This window comes from Lontra canadensis, unplaced genomic scaffold (assembly GCF_010015895.1).
Source record: "Lontra canadensis isolate GAN:19392208 unplaced genomic scaffold, GSC_riverotter_1.0 scaffold15, whole genome shotgun sequence".
Lineage (NCBI taxonomy): Eukaryota > Metazoa > Chordata > Mammalia > Carnivora > Mustelidae > Lontra > Lontra canadensis.
Genome location: NW_022631009.1, coordinates 26,099,229 through 26,114,183, shown reverse-complemented (window position 1 = coordinate 26,114,183; position 14,955 = coordinate 26,099,229). Strand labels below are relative to the sequence as shown.

At 32.5% G+C, this 14,955-nt stretch overlaps 1 protein-coding gene across 18 annotated transcripts in view; it reads right to left on the bottom strand.

Annotated features, from left to right (window-relative positions):
* Positions 1 to 2,356: 2,356 nt before the first annotated feature.
* The window catches only part of TRIQK (triple QxxK/R motif containing), a 93,276-nt gene continuing 80,677 nt past the window's right edge, over positions 2,357 to 14,955 (bottom strand). For all 18 annotated transcript variants that reach the window (XM_032858728.1, XM_032858722.1, XM_032858721.1 and 15 more), the window contains 2 exons: positions 9,193 to 9,278; positions 2,357 to 3,467 (listed from right to left, as the gene is read on the bottom strand). In XM_032858728.1, the coding sequence (XP_032714619.1) occupies positions 3,354 to 3,467; positions 9,193 to 9,278 (200 nt within the window). In that variant the 3' untranslated portion in view covers positions 2,357 to 3,353. The remainder of the gene's footprint in view (positions 3,468 to 9,192; positions 9,279 to 14,955) is intronic.

Here is a 14,955-nt window from a genome sequence, read left to right as displayed (position 1 = left end):
TATCACCAACTATATCATTTTAGAATCTGGAAAATACAGTGCTTTAGTATTCACATAAATGTAAGCCTTATAATGAAAATTTATTTTTATTTTTATTGGGAGTGAGGTTAATAAGTTAAATTAAAAACACTGAGTGTGGTTTTTAACAATACTAAGATAAAAATAACATATTTGATTACCCAGAAAACAGCAATGTTTCTGTTCTACAGCAAATTTAACACTAGTTGTCTTGATCTTAAAAAGGAACAGGATGAAATATATATTTGTCCCAGGACATTCAATGATCATAAATGCTAAATGTTGAGTTGATCAATACAGTGATTTCTAAGTTTTATTTGTTAAACGCAAATAATTTTTGATCATCTGTTACATGCAGCAACTGTACCAGACTCTGAGAATACTAAAAGAAATTAACTTAAATTTTGACATGCATTTATTAAATATGTGCAGAGCACTACACTACTGAAATTACAGAAATGAATAAGAAAATACTTTCATGATCTTGCAATCATTGGTTGGGGTAGAAGTATTTTGGAAAAATTGAAAAGACAGAAAATCTTCAAGTACTTGTCACCTTAAAACAACAAACTCTATACTGGCACAATGATAGGCTTTTTGTTCATTTGTTTTAAAAGAAATCCTGCGTGAGGTTATAGTTTTACAATATCTCCTCTCAATAAATCTACATATGTTTAGTTTGCATTCAAAATAAGAACCAGCAACTCTTCAAGCTTCATTCACAGTATTCCATACATTGTATGTAGAGTCTGCTGCATTAGCTGAAATTTATCCTGAAGAGTATAGTTAGCAAATAGATTCTAACATTCTGAAAAGTCATTATAATTTTTCTGTTTTTGTCTTCTGAATTACTCTGAGCAGTGAATTATTGGAGGAGAAAAATCCACGCCTAAAATTTGTGTCTGGTGCTAGTCTTAGATGTATGCCCAACACCACTCACTATTTAGAAGTGTGGTCCCCTGAAAATGTAGGCCAGATACCAGCTCTCTAGCTTCAAAGATTCAAACCGGATTTCAATCTGGAATTTCTCTACAGGCCGCTTCCCAGTCAATGTGAATTTGAAAGATTTGCATTTCATGAAAACAGTGTTGTATAAAGATATATTGTCTCAGTTTACCCAGAATTTATTAAAATCAGAGTTGGACCTTTGGGACTTACGGTTCTCTGGAGCCACCATAAGTCAATTACACAAATGGACTAGCCAGATACTGAAGGTACCGATAACATGAGGTAATCAAACTAGCTTATAATTATACTATGTATAGATTAATACTTACTACTATCAGAAACAACCTTTTTCCTCAAGAGAACACCTCAAGAACAGAAGGGAAGAGTAACATTTTTTTCTCAGGGTAATGAATTTTCAGACATTTCCAAGAGTATATTCATTTATTTTAAATACTATAAATTCTGTTATATTTCACTTGGATAGGTATCTAATAAACAATTATTACATATCTTCTCATTTAAATTACTACTGAAATTAGAAATAATCTTTATTTAATATGACTGTTTTTAACACCATATGGGAGGTAAAATAACTAAATGAAAATTGTTCACGTAAATGTGATAGGAGTGGGGGAAAAGCAGTATTTCTTGACATGTGGCATGTCACTCAGGAAAGGAAAAGGCCCATCATATCCAAAATGCCAGCTTGGATATTCCCTTGCCACCCACTTCACGAACAGACATACCACATGGCATTAAATGCTGCAACCTTTCCTAAAAATGCCACTTGGATTGGTCTGCTGTGGTGAGTGTATAAGAACTCTTGGTCTGTCTCATGAGTTTGTGATTTCAAGGGGGTAGAATCCAGTAAATAACACTGGCTAAATTTTGCCCTCAGATGTTTGGCATAAATGATCTGTGAGGATATGGGAACTTTGGGCTGTTTTCACATTGATGAAATAAATTATGCTACTTGGAAAAATTCTACAGAACATAAAGCTACACAGTCATATTCAACTATTTGCAAAAGTCTCACAGAAGATTGAGTGTATTCATCAAAGCTTTCTTCTCTGGAAAAATATGGAAACAATCTTTACATTTTATTTGCTCTTCATAAATACAATGTATATGATATAAAGCACTTTGTGCATTTGTTTCTAACTATTAATTTTTTATACTTCTTTATATAAGATAGTAGCTAACAACTCTGATGTGGACACATATTTTCCCATTTTCTAAGCTTCATGTATTCATGTGTTCTAAAAATATTTTTAAAAAATCCATTACTGGTAAAAATATTGAATATATTGATTGTTATACTCCAACAAATGCAAAATATCTTAAAAACTTATGTAAACAAAAAAATTAGAAATGTAAGTAATGTGAGACATGTATTTTCTTCTATTATTTATTTTTCACAAAACAGTTGTAATTGATTAACTCTCAAGAGACAAAATGTAATTTTGTAAACCAATGTATTGTTTAGGGTTAGGAGGCAACCCAAGAAAATTATCCTGAGTAGGTAGGACTTCCGTTACTGTTGTGTGGAAAAAAAAAACAACAACTGCACAGCTAAATGACAGATTGTTACATACCTCCCTAACAAGAAGGGCAAACTGATACCGCAAGCAGCCTGAACAACATAATTAAAATAGAATTCCAAGTTTATATTAATACAATAATAAGTTAATTAAAATCAAGATCAACTGAACTTTCTATTTACACCAGTTCAGACAGCCCAAGAGGAAAGGAACTCTATTTTACAGAGACATATGTGACTCTTTGAGCTTCTGTCATCCAGGTGCCATTTCTGATGGAGCACATGTGCGCTGAACAGTTGGCAAAGAAGGAAAAAGATTACTGTAGATGTATGGCAGATAGTCTCTCTAATGATATAAAATATGTCTGGAAAGAAAGCAGGGCTTCTTTGTAAAATGAAAAATTTCCCATGACTTTTCATTCCTTCTTAGGCTCTGAATGTGATTTGAGAATGTTTCTGTAAATGAGGATAGATACTTTTACTTACGATGTATACGGAACAAAAATAGATTTAGTAATCTGAAGTGACGGAGTTATACACATAAATTGGCTAAGACATCCGAAGAATTTAGGATCTATTTTCCATTTAATCTAAATGCACCATGAATAGGTTGCCTGTCAAAGTAGAAAGATTTATAAAAGTATCCGGTAGCATACATTATACTACATTGCTAGGTAAGGTTTTTTTTTTTTATATCCTATGCAACTATTTAAAAAGATATTTCTCAAAACTGAAAATACCAGCATAAAGAATTCAAGATGTTCCAGTTTCAGTACTTTAGAAAGTGTTGGTCCCAAGGGATGCTTTCATAAAATTATTTCCCTTTAATGCATTGATTGCTGTTCAGCTAATCTTCATCTCGTTCCAGATCAGGGTCAACATCTGTGGACAGTCTGAGATAAAAGAAAGCATAGAAAGCCAGTAGGAGGGCCAATATAGCTGCTAGTACGAGGCCAACTTCCTAAGGAGGAGGAAAAAAAAAAAAAGGTATGTTTGAAATTGATGAAAAGAGATTGGTTAATGTTATAAGTTTCATCAGAGAAAATAGCTATATAATTCCATCATCTAGAATAATAATTTGAACCTAATTAACCACATTTTTTTGTTTAACTCTTCTTGTCATTTAGTAAAGCAATTTTTTTGTACTTGACAATACCAACTGCAATGATAAGGACATCAGTGGATGACTCATTTTTATTATTATTTCTATATAATTTGTAATAGTAAAATTTCTAATAATAAAATTTAACTTTACAATTTTGATATATTTGCATAGTTTGGATATCAAGATGTTGGGTGCAAGCAGTGTAGTTTGTGCCTACACAGTTCCTCTGTTCTCTATTTGAGTATGTTTAACTTTATTTGTTGCTTCAATTCGTTTGTTATTAGTTATAGCTTTAGGACACAGATTTTAAAACATTTATCTTTCTTTTTCTATAGGAAGAAACTGCTATTATAGCCAGTTTCTAAATTATGTCTCTGTAAGTCTTTATTAAATATTATTTTGTTAAAACTAAATTTAAACTCTAAATTCTATAGTTTATAATGTGGGGGAACAAAACTGAGGACTCTCAGTTCATGAAGCAAGACATAGTGTAATTTATCAGAATTGTGAAGGGTTATTCTGAATATTTCATTTGGTTATTTGATATAGGTTATATTAACTATGTTAAACTAGTAGCCAAAAAATTTACTACATATATTATGGCAAAAATCCTATTATCTCCTAAGAAGTCCATAAGCTTCATATATAAATGAAGTATATAGTATATAGTATGTAGTATACGCACACACCAATAGAAGTATTCTCAATATTAACATATCATTTGGCTAAAGAAATTTAAAAAAAAAAAAGAGCAACTAGTGCCAGTTCCATATCCTAAAGAGGCTAATATGTCTTTCTAATTTTCAATTGTGTATCACACTCATTCCTGGCATTGTTTTATGGAGAAGCAATTTATTTGTATTTATATGAATATATTTTACATTTCATCAGAATGTAAAGTTACTAATTCAACATATGCCATCTAGTAAACTTTAAAAGACATTAAAATGAATTTTGTTTATAAGCAACAAGAAATTTTTTCCTGGATGTTGAAATTACAAATGGGCAATTTATATAGATATTTAGCATCAAATGTACATTTATTTAGATTTCCAAACTACAGAAGTATATATTGATAAAAATCAGGGGGTTGATAGATTCAGTGTCAACAATTTTTATAAGATTTTTTAAAAAATCTAATACATCAATATAATGTCAATGAAAGTAAGTTTTTCTTTGTTGCAGTTGGAACACTTTGGCATCTCAAAAGGGCATGGCAGCATCAGACAGGTTTCATTTATATTCTTATATCCACAGCTGTGCTCCCAGACCCATCTGGTTACACAGCTACTAATTTTAAGAGGATGTAATAAACAAGTGACACACAACTGCAAACTCCATCTGTTCTATATAGTGGACAACAAAACTGTTCAACAGCAGTCACCATTCATACAAGCTTAAGGCAGGAATAAAGTTTTTACTCTTGATTGGAGGCCATCATCCACATCTCATTTGATAATCACCTCTAACTGCTGCTTTTCAACTGCTCCTTGTCCCTTCAAAAAACTCTCTATCATCTTCACTATACATTTTCAGGATATCCCGAAGCATGAAAATGGGTTTTAAGGGTAGAAAGCAGAGAACACTCATAGAATACAACTTCAGAGGATCCATTAATTCAATTAGGTTTGCTGAATATATGGTGGAGGGGGTAGGGCTAAAGAGTATTGAATGGGGAGGAACAGCATCATTTAAAAAAAAATCCTTGTTCTGTTGAGGAGATGAACATTGTGGGACTGCATGTACAGAGGGTTAAAACAATGATAGAATTTAAAAATACTGCTTTCAGGATGCTGGTGATACTAACCATAACTTAGAGAACTCTAGGCATTTATGACCCCCCACTCCCTGGCCATTTTTAGTTTTACATCCAAAATCACAAAAAAGAAGAAAAATAACATATCCAGATGGCTCATCCCAAGAGGTTGTTAGCAGGATCTGTCTGACACTTAAATATTTTAGTTATGTAACAGACAAATTAAATTTTTATATTTATTCTTTTATTAGATTATACCTTTCAAATAAACCTTTCAAATAACCAATTAATTAACAAAAATGAATTATCTTTTTTCTTCTAAATACTAGGAAACATGGGTATTTACATTCTAAAAAATGTTTAATGAAGTCATAATTCTTCAAAAATAATCTAACTGAACAGCAACCAAATAGGAAATATTGGTTGTGCAAATATTTTTTAGGTAGCACTCATTACTGTGTCTTAAAATGCAAGATTTTGTTTACATTAGTAAGACATAGGAAATAAAATACCTTCAATAACCAGAAATTAGTTCTAAATTTTGGAACAATGATATTCACATTTTTTTTTTTTTAAGATTTGTTTATTTGACAGACAGAGATCACAAGTAGGCAGAGAGAGAGGGAGAGGAGAAAGCAGGCTCCCCACCGTGCAGAGAGCCCAATGAGGGGCTCAATCCCAGGATCCTGGGATCATGACCTGAGCCAAAGGCAGAGGCTTTAACCCACTGAGCCACCCAGGCACCCCTGATATTCACATCTTATTCTGAATCAGCACTGTTCTCTCAAAACATTTTTAATTACTAAACATATGTTTACAAAAAGGCACTAAAAGTCTTTGAGCGTAAAGAATATATTGTGTATTCATTACCTCTCCAGTCCTAGATATCCCAGTCAATATTGTTGATTTTTATGGTATTGAAATCTGGAAGTTATTTCTTGTATAAATTGCTCCCAGGTGATCATGCTCCCAGGTGCTCCCAGGTGATCATCTTTCTTTCTATAGGTTCTAGAACATTGTAATATTCTTTCTATAGGTTCTACAACATTGTAATATTTAAAGCATTTCTAAACAGATAATGAAGGATTAAGATTTAGATAACCTATATAAGAAGTATATTAAAATTAGATAATACTTTGGGGGAGCCTGGGTGGCTCAGTGGGTTAAAACCTCTGCCTTCGGCTCAGGTCATGATCCCAGGCTCCTGTGATTGAGCCCCGCATCTGGCCCTCTGCTCCGCAGAGAGCCTGCTTCCTCCTCTCTCAATGCCTGCCTCCCTGCCTACTTATGATCTCTGTCCATCAAATAAATAAATAAAATCTTTTTAAAAATTAGATAATACTTTGAAAACTTTACAACAGCAATATTAGTATCTCCACAGTAAACTGAGAACATTTTACAATATGCAATATAATAATACAATGCTGACTAAGTTGAAGTGGGGGATCTTAAGGCCAATGACAAACAACCAAGGGGAGTCTTATTTGTACAAACCAGTAATGGCCAATTCAAAGAAGTGTTTTCTCAATCAGCTAACAATTAATATATGAATTCAATGTCCTCGGTTCAATGTTAACTGTTTTTGTGGTATTATTTAACTCTTCTGAAAACCCTGTGAGGTAATGTTATAATTGCTTTTGCAAATATGTCAGCTTAGACTTTGTTAGATCATGGCAACAGGAAGAGGAAAGAGGAATGTAATCCCAGACCTCTTTCTTCTCTGTTCAGTGTTGTCATGGCTGGTATTTTTCTATTCCATCCAGCTGTTCATATTTTCTATAGATTTAAATTATTTTAAGAGCATAACTATGATTCATTCTAAAAATAAGCAATAAAGTGATAAAATACTATAATATTATGGTCATCCTGAATCAACTACGTAAGAGTCAAACATGTTTGATGTTCATTAGTCCTTAGTTGCTTCTCTGACATTATCAATATGGATAAAATCACTCACTGGGGAAATTAAACAGCATTAAATGGCAATTGCTGAACGAAACTTCGTTATTTAAAATCCTATGCTAAAATGACAAGGCAATCAAAGTTTAACAGGGCAAACTAATTAGTATGCCAGATTTGAAATGTAAAACACATCCATGGTTCTGATTCTAAAAAGTTTCATATCATTTTAATGGGCTCTTCATATAATTTTTCAAGCAAAATAACCAATGTTTAAATTTAAGGTTTTTGTTTTTCACAGGTATACAAATCAAAATGATATGTGAGCTTATTCAAAAGGAGCTATTTTCGGATGTCAGAAACACTTCTGTACATACATTAAATCATAAATGAAATCTAAGAAAAACTTTTTTCTCAAAAAAAAGATAAGTTCTGCATTGCTTATAAAAAGATACTAAGTAATTGTGTTATAAGGTAGATTTATCTGATACTAAGACAATCATTTCCTCAAATTAAAATAACAAAAATTATAAGGGCAAATGAAGAGAATGTGTATATATTAATAAACGAATGGCTGCATATTTCTCAAATTCTAATTTATAGTTGCTCGTTATATTGTGCCACAAGAGGATTTTGCTACCCAATATCTTTCTTTAAAAAACCCTAAAAACAAAACACCACTTTGGAAGAGATAAAAGTGACTGACATAATGCCTTGGTGGAAAATTATAGATAATGCTCTCACAAAAAGAGACAATCATCAGGTAACTAACTGTAAAATAAAGAAAGAAAATAACCCCTAACTAATGCTTTTAGAAATATCATGTCATGGAGATAATTTAAAAGATGAACAAAATTTCATGTGAAATTAGAAGAAAATTTCAAAAGATTAATTTCTCTTTTAAACAAAAAGACGATTAACCTTTTTTTTTTCATTAAAAACTGACACACAGCACTAACTGAGGGGATTGTGTTGTGAAAACATACCGTATCACACGGCAATACTTGATCAAAATCAGCAATCAAGAGTAAAACGAAGGCAGTATTTGGTGATCATAATAGCAAATTCTGGAAGACAACCAAATATATCATCTGGCAGTTCAACAGCTGTTACAGCCTGGTAGTAATACCTTGGCATTTGCTATAAGCTATAACTTAGAAAAATTGATTTTTCATCTGCCAGATAAAAACCAAAATCTCCTTTTAACATTTTCATATTTAAATAAAGTATATATACTATTCACTTTAATTTTATACATTTGACAGTAGAACCATCAAGTTAATTTTTTTATTTATAGTTTGAGTCACCTCTAAATATTTGGCAAAAAATTGACATGAGTAGTAATATAAATGTAATTTTGTTGAACTTCATTGTGCTAGCATATTGGATTATTATCTGCTAACATCATTCTCAGAAGCGCTTATCCCTCTTAAGCAGTTAAAACACTGGTTTTCTAAAAGAACAAGTTTGGGGACATCACTAGAATTTCATCATAGAGAGTACTGACAACAATAATAAAACACAGAATAAAATTATATATATTAATGATCTAAGATATGTAATTATAACTAAAATTGCAATAACCATAAAATTAAATTTATTAAAAATAAAAGAAGTTTCTTATTTGGGTCACATAAATCACTGAAATGTTTGAACAATATATACAGTAGCTAGAGGAAAAAATAAGCTGCAACTTTAAGTATAACTGGTTTTCTTATGTGACATCGTGTTTTAAGACCTGGTAAAATCTCAGGATCAGAATGATGCTTCCCATTAAGTAAATTCTTTATAAGTACCTTCAATTCTGGCATTGACTTTGATTTTGAAATGTCATAAAACATTTAGCATTCAACATTTATGCAATCCAGTTTTAGAAAATGAAATGGCATGCATATATCAAATTTTAAAGTTACCAAATACAGGTACCTTTATCCCTATTGCTGTTTTCTTTGCTTCTGCTTTTAATTTGGTTGCTCGTAAAATAGGTTTGGTTTTTTTATAATCTTGTTTACCTAGAAAGAAATAATTTCAGGCAATGAGCTACACTTAATATATAATTCAAGTTTAACAGCCAACTGAAATGTCAAGGAATGTTTAAATACAGTAAGCCTGGGACACAGAGTTGCAAAGGAGCTCCCAGTTTTGGAAACCATAAACGTTATCACCCTAAGGTCAACTTCTCTCTTAATTTTTTGCAGGAAGAAGATCTGACAGACATCTTCAATTTGGTGTGCAGTAAAAAGCTAAAAAGTTATTTTAGAGAATATTCAGAGTAAAGGAAGTAAACCTTTTGGAAACATTTAGAAACCAATGTGTAAGTGAGTATACCTAAGATCCCATTAATAGGTAAGTTAACTTCATCTTCCTACATGAAGAATAAGAGCTCATTATAAATTTATTTTATTAAGGATATATAAAATAACCAAATAATCAATTTGAGGAATATCCTCAAGTTTTGTATAAGAAACTAAAGAAGATCTGTAAAAACTTTCAGTCACTGAATTCATTAGAAAAATACATATTTAACTTTATTTGCTCTTAATAGAGGACAGAATAAATATGCCAAATAAAAGATGTAGGAAAGCTGTATTTAAATACTAGTTCCAGGCTTCTCTACCATCTTTCACAGCCAAAGATGAACAAAACTAAGTTAGTTAACATCACCAAATTTCCTTTTTTTGTGTACCATTTGACAACTAATGAATAACAAACCTGAGTCTGTATGTAACTAATGAATTACATAACCTGTGAAGAAAATAGATTTAACAATACAAAAACAAAACAAAACAAGAGTAATAAAAACATTGACTAGAATAATATATTCTTTTGTTAACCAAAAGAACTTTTAACTAAGAACTGGGTCAATGGGTCTCAAATACAGTATGTCACTCTGTGTGGGAGTTAGCATAAATCCACATAATCTCTCTTTTATATTCTTATAGTTTGCCTGGTTTCTATCTTATTCCCTTTCCTTTATGGTCAGTTCCTTTCCAGACTTACCCCTATATCTCCTTTATGTAAATAATACAACTTCTAACTTTAATTTCCACATCTTCCTTGCACTGAAATAAATCTGAATGCAGTTGATCTACACTGTAGTGTATCATAAAAAGTTAATGTCCAATAAAATAATTCTTTGCTAATGATTCAAAAGTGCCTTTAAAATTCCATATAGATTTTTAGAATTAGAAATGGCAGGGAGAAGTGAGTCAAATGGATGGGAGTAACGAAGAAATGCTCTATTTGTGTTCATTAGACACATAAAAGTGCTTGTTTGGCTGAAGAGCTATGTGATTTTTTGTTGTTGTTGCTTTTTTTTAAAGAGCCAGTGTATGCTATTTCCTTAACTGCTATCACATAGCAGTCATTCTGGATCTATGAACATGTGAAAGCTTAATAAATATTATTTGATGATAAGATTTAATGATCCAGAAATGAACCAATTGTAAAAATGTACATCAAATGATCTAAATTTAAATTATGGAATGAATAAACTACAGAAAAATATTACTCTGACCCAGTTTAAATTAGCAACATTTAATTTTGCTGCAAAAGCCTTGACAAGTGTTCACTCTGATTTCACATCTCAACAGTCAAACTATTCATGTCATTATTCCTGCTGAGATTTAAACAGGTCAGAACAATGAAAATGGTGACACATCAAATGCCTCACTCAGGGTTACAAAGCAAATTTCTAAGGAGAATCTAAAGAGAAATTTGAAGATTATAGATCTGAGACCAAAAAATCATTTCTTGTTTTATCTTATATATGCCCTATAATAATCTCTGTGTGCAAGGGGGAAAATAAATGGAAAAAGGATCGTCCTAACCCAAATGCTTTACATACATATATGCATTATTCTGGATGATGTGTCAAATATACTTCAAAGAGTCAAGGTTAAAGTGAGAATTTATCACTCTACTTCACTTGCCATGTAACTTATTAGTTAAATAATGTGTTCCATCTCAATTCAACTTCTGTATCTCTTAGAGAATAATACCTCTAGATTCATATTAAAGTTGATATGAACATTTGAAACTGTATTTATAACAAATAGATGGTTTTAAAAAATTATTTACACCTGGTACTTCTCCAAATAGTGCATCTGTCAGTAGTTTAGCATTCTGCTTGCTAACTATGATATCCAAAAGTATATACTGAAAAACGAGGTTTCAGTCTACTAAGTGAAAGCGTTTACAGGGGCATCTGTTAAGTTCTTTACAACTAAAACTAGATATTTCTACTATATCAAAGGGGTTTTCAACATTTAAATTTTGTATGGCTTCAAGAAGGATACCTATGCCTACACAATTGTAAAAATGTTAAATTCAGAAGCCCCTACATTCTGAGTACTTAACTTAGAAAACCACATACATATATATATGTACATTTATATACATTATATATATATGTACATTTATATACATTATATATATACACACATACAGATACACTTATATATGTATATAATACATATATAATAATGTAGATTTTATATGTAGATGGCTTTCTAGACATAGTTGGGTCCGATTTTGGTTATATCAATAATACAATAACCAAAGTAGCTGTTTGACAATTACTCATTACCATTTATATGAGAAGAAACCTGTAGAACTCAAGCCTATGAAACTAATCTGGGGCCTCAATTATTTAGTTTCTCTGTTTAATGACAATTTCTGTATTTTCATTTCCTATGGCATAGTTTAAGTAACAAAAGCTTTTTTTCTCCTTCCCTAAGCTTCCTGATTGAGTGATTTATGCTTCCTCTTTCCAATATAATCCTATAATACTACTTTTTTATATTTTATTCTTAAATTATCACAATGAAATTGACTTTTTTTTTCCTTTTGGTATACAGTTCTATGAATTTTATTGTTCTTGTATAGATTCATGTAACTACTGCCATAATCAGGGCACAAAATAGTTCTATCTCAAAAACTCCCCATGCTATCCTTTTATATCCATGCCTGTTCCCCATCCATAATTCCTGGCAACCACTGAGTTACTGTCCATTGCTTTAGCTGTGTCTTTTCAGTAATATGGCAATAATGTGACAACGGCATCTCTGAATCAGCATAAGGCCTTTAAGTTTCACCCAAGTTGTATGACTCACCAATTCATTCTTCTCTATTGCTGATCAGTATTCCATTGTATGAAGGTATCAGAGTCTGTTTATCCATTCACTCACTGAAGTGCATTTTTTTTTTAAGATTTTATTTATTTATTTGACAGAGATCACAAGTAGACAGAGAGGAAGGCAGAGAGAGAGAGAGAGAGAGAGAGAGAGGAGGAAACAGGCTCCCACTCATCCCCAGCAGAGAGCCTGACGCGGGGCTTGATCCTAGGATCCCAAGATCATGACCCAAGCCGAAGGCAGAGGCTTTAACCCACTGAGCCACCCAGGCACCCCAAAACAGGAGATAGTTTTTAAGGGCTCTTTTGCCAGTACTTGCAAAGTACTTTGTCTAGTACTTTGAAAGTACTACAAGAGCTACCTATAAACACAGGTGTATGGGTTTTTATATGAACATAAGTTTTCAATTTATTAGAGTAGGACTGCTGAGTCATATGGTAAGTATATATTTAACTTTGTAAGAAACTGCCAAACCATTTTCCAGAGTGGCTATATCGTTTCATATTCCCACCAGCAATGGATCAGAGTTCTGGTAGTTTTGCATCAGACGTGTATTAGTTTCATCTACATTATCTAATTTTTAACATACAATTGTTTATACTATTCCTTTATAATCCATTTTATATCCATAAGGTCAACAGTAGGGTGCCCTGTTTCATTAATGATATCTTTGTTCTGTTTTATTTCTAACAGTGTAACTAAGTTTTTCAATTGTGTTGATCTTTCTAAATAAACTATTGGTTTTGTTATGTTTTTTATTATTTTTATCTTCTCTATGTTTTTTCCACTTTAAACCTTATTATTTCCTTTTCTTCAGCTTTGGGTTTAGTTTGCTCTTTACATATTCTAAATTGTCTAGACAGAAAGTTAGCTTATTGATCTGAAATATTTCCTCTTCATAAATGTACTGTTTAATAGGTGCAAAATGCCATCTAAGTACTCTTTAGCAGCACCTCATACATTAGCATGAAGAGGAAAAAAGTTAGACATAAAACATATATGTAGACTTCTATTATATTTATCTATGCACTTACCTTTACAAGTGTTAATTTTTTGAGTTTTTGTTATTGTTGTTTATTTTTTCTTTTTATGGATTTGAATTACTGTCTTGTGTGTTTTCATCCAACCTCAAGGACTTCCTTGTTTTCTTGTGGGACAGGTGTGCTATTACAAATTACCTGGTTTTGTTTATCCAAAAACATCTTAATTTCTCTTTTTTTTATTTTGATTTTTTTTAATCTTTATTTTTTAATTTTTTATAAACATATAATGTATTTTTATCCACAGGGGTACAGGTCTGTAAACACATTTCACAACACTCACCATAGCACATAGCCTCCCCAATGTCCATAACCCCAACCCCCTCTCCCGACCCCCCTCCCCCCAGCAACTCTCAGTTTGTTTTGTGAGATTAAGAGTCACTTATGGTTTGTCTCCCTCCCGATCCCGTCTTGTTTCATTTATTCTTCTCCTACCCCCCCAACCCCCCACGTTGAATCTCCACTTCCTCATATCAGGGAGATCATATGATAGTTGTCTTTCTCCAATTGACTTATTTCGCTAAGCATGTTACCCTCTAGTTCCATTCACATCGTCGCAAATGGCAAGATTTCATTTCTTTTGATGGCTGCATAGTATTACATTGTATATATATACCACATCTTCTTTATCCATTCATCTGTTGATGCACATCTAGGTTCTTTCCATAGTTTGGCTATTGTAGATATTGCTGCTATAAACATTTGGGTGCACGTGCCCCTTTGGATCACTACGTCTGTATCTTTAGGGTAAATAGCCAGTAGTGCAATTGCGGGGTCATAGGGTAGTTCTATTTTCAACTTTTTGAGGAACCTCCATGCTGTTTTTCAGAGTGGTTGCGCCAGCTTGCATTCCTACAAACAATGTAGGAGGGTTGTCCTTTCTCTGCATCCTCGCCAGCATCTGTCATTTCCTGACTTGTTAATTTTAGCCATTCTGACTGGTGTGAGGTGGTATCTCATTGTGGTTTTGATTTGTCTTTCCCTGATGCCAAGTGATGTGGAGCACTTTTTCATGTGTCTGTTGGCCATCTGGATGTCTTCTTTGCAGAAATGTCTGTTCATGTCTTCTGCCCATTTCTTGTTTTTTTTTTTTAATTTTATTTTTTATAAACATATAATAATTTTTATCCCCAGGGGTACAAGTCTGTGAATCCCCAGGTTTACACACTTCACAGAACTCAACATAGCACATACCCTTCCCAATGTCCATAACCCAACCCCCCCTCTCCCAACCCCCATCCCCCCATCAACCCTCAGTTTGTTTTGTGAGATTAAGAGTCACTTATGGTTTGTCTCTCTCCCAATCCCATCTTGTTTCATTTATTCTTCTCCTACCCCCATGCTGCATCTCCTCTCCCTCATATCAGGGAGATCATATGATAGTTGTCTTTCTCCGATTGACTTATTTCGCTAAGCATGTTACCCTCTAGTTCCATCCACATCGTCACAAATGGCAAGATTTCATTTCTTTTGATGGCCACGTAGTATTCCATTGTGTATATATACCACATCTT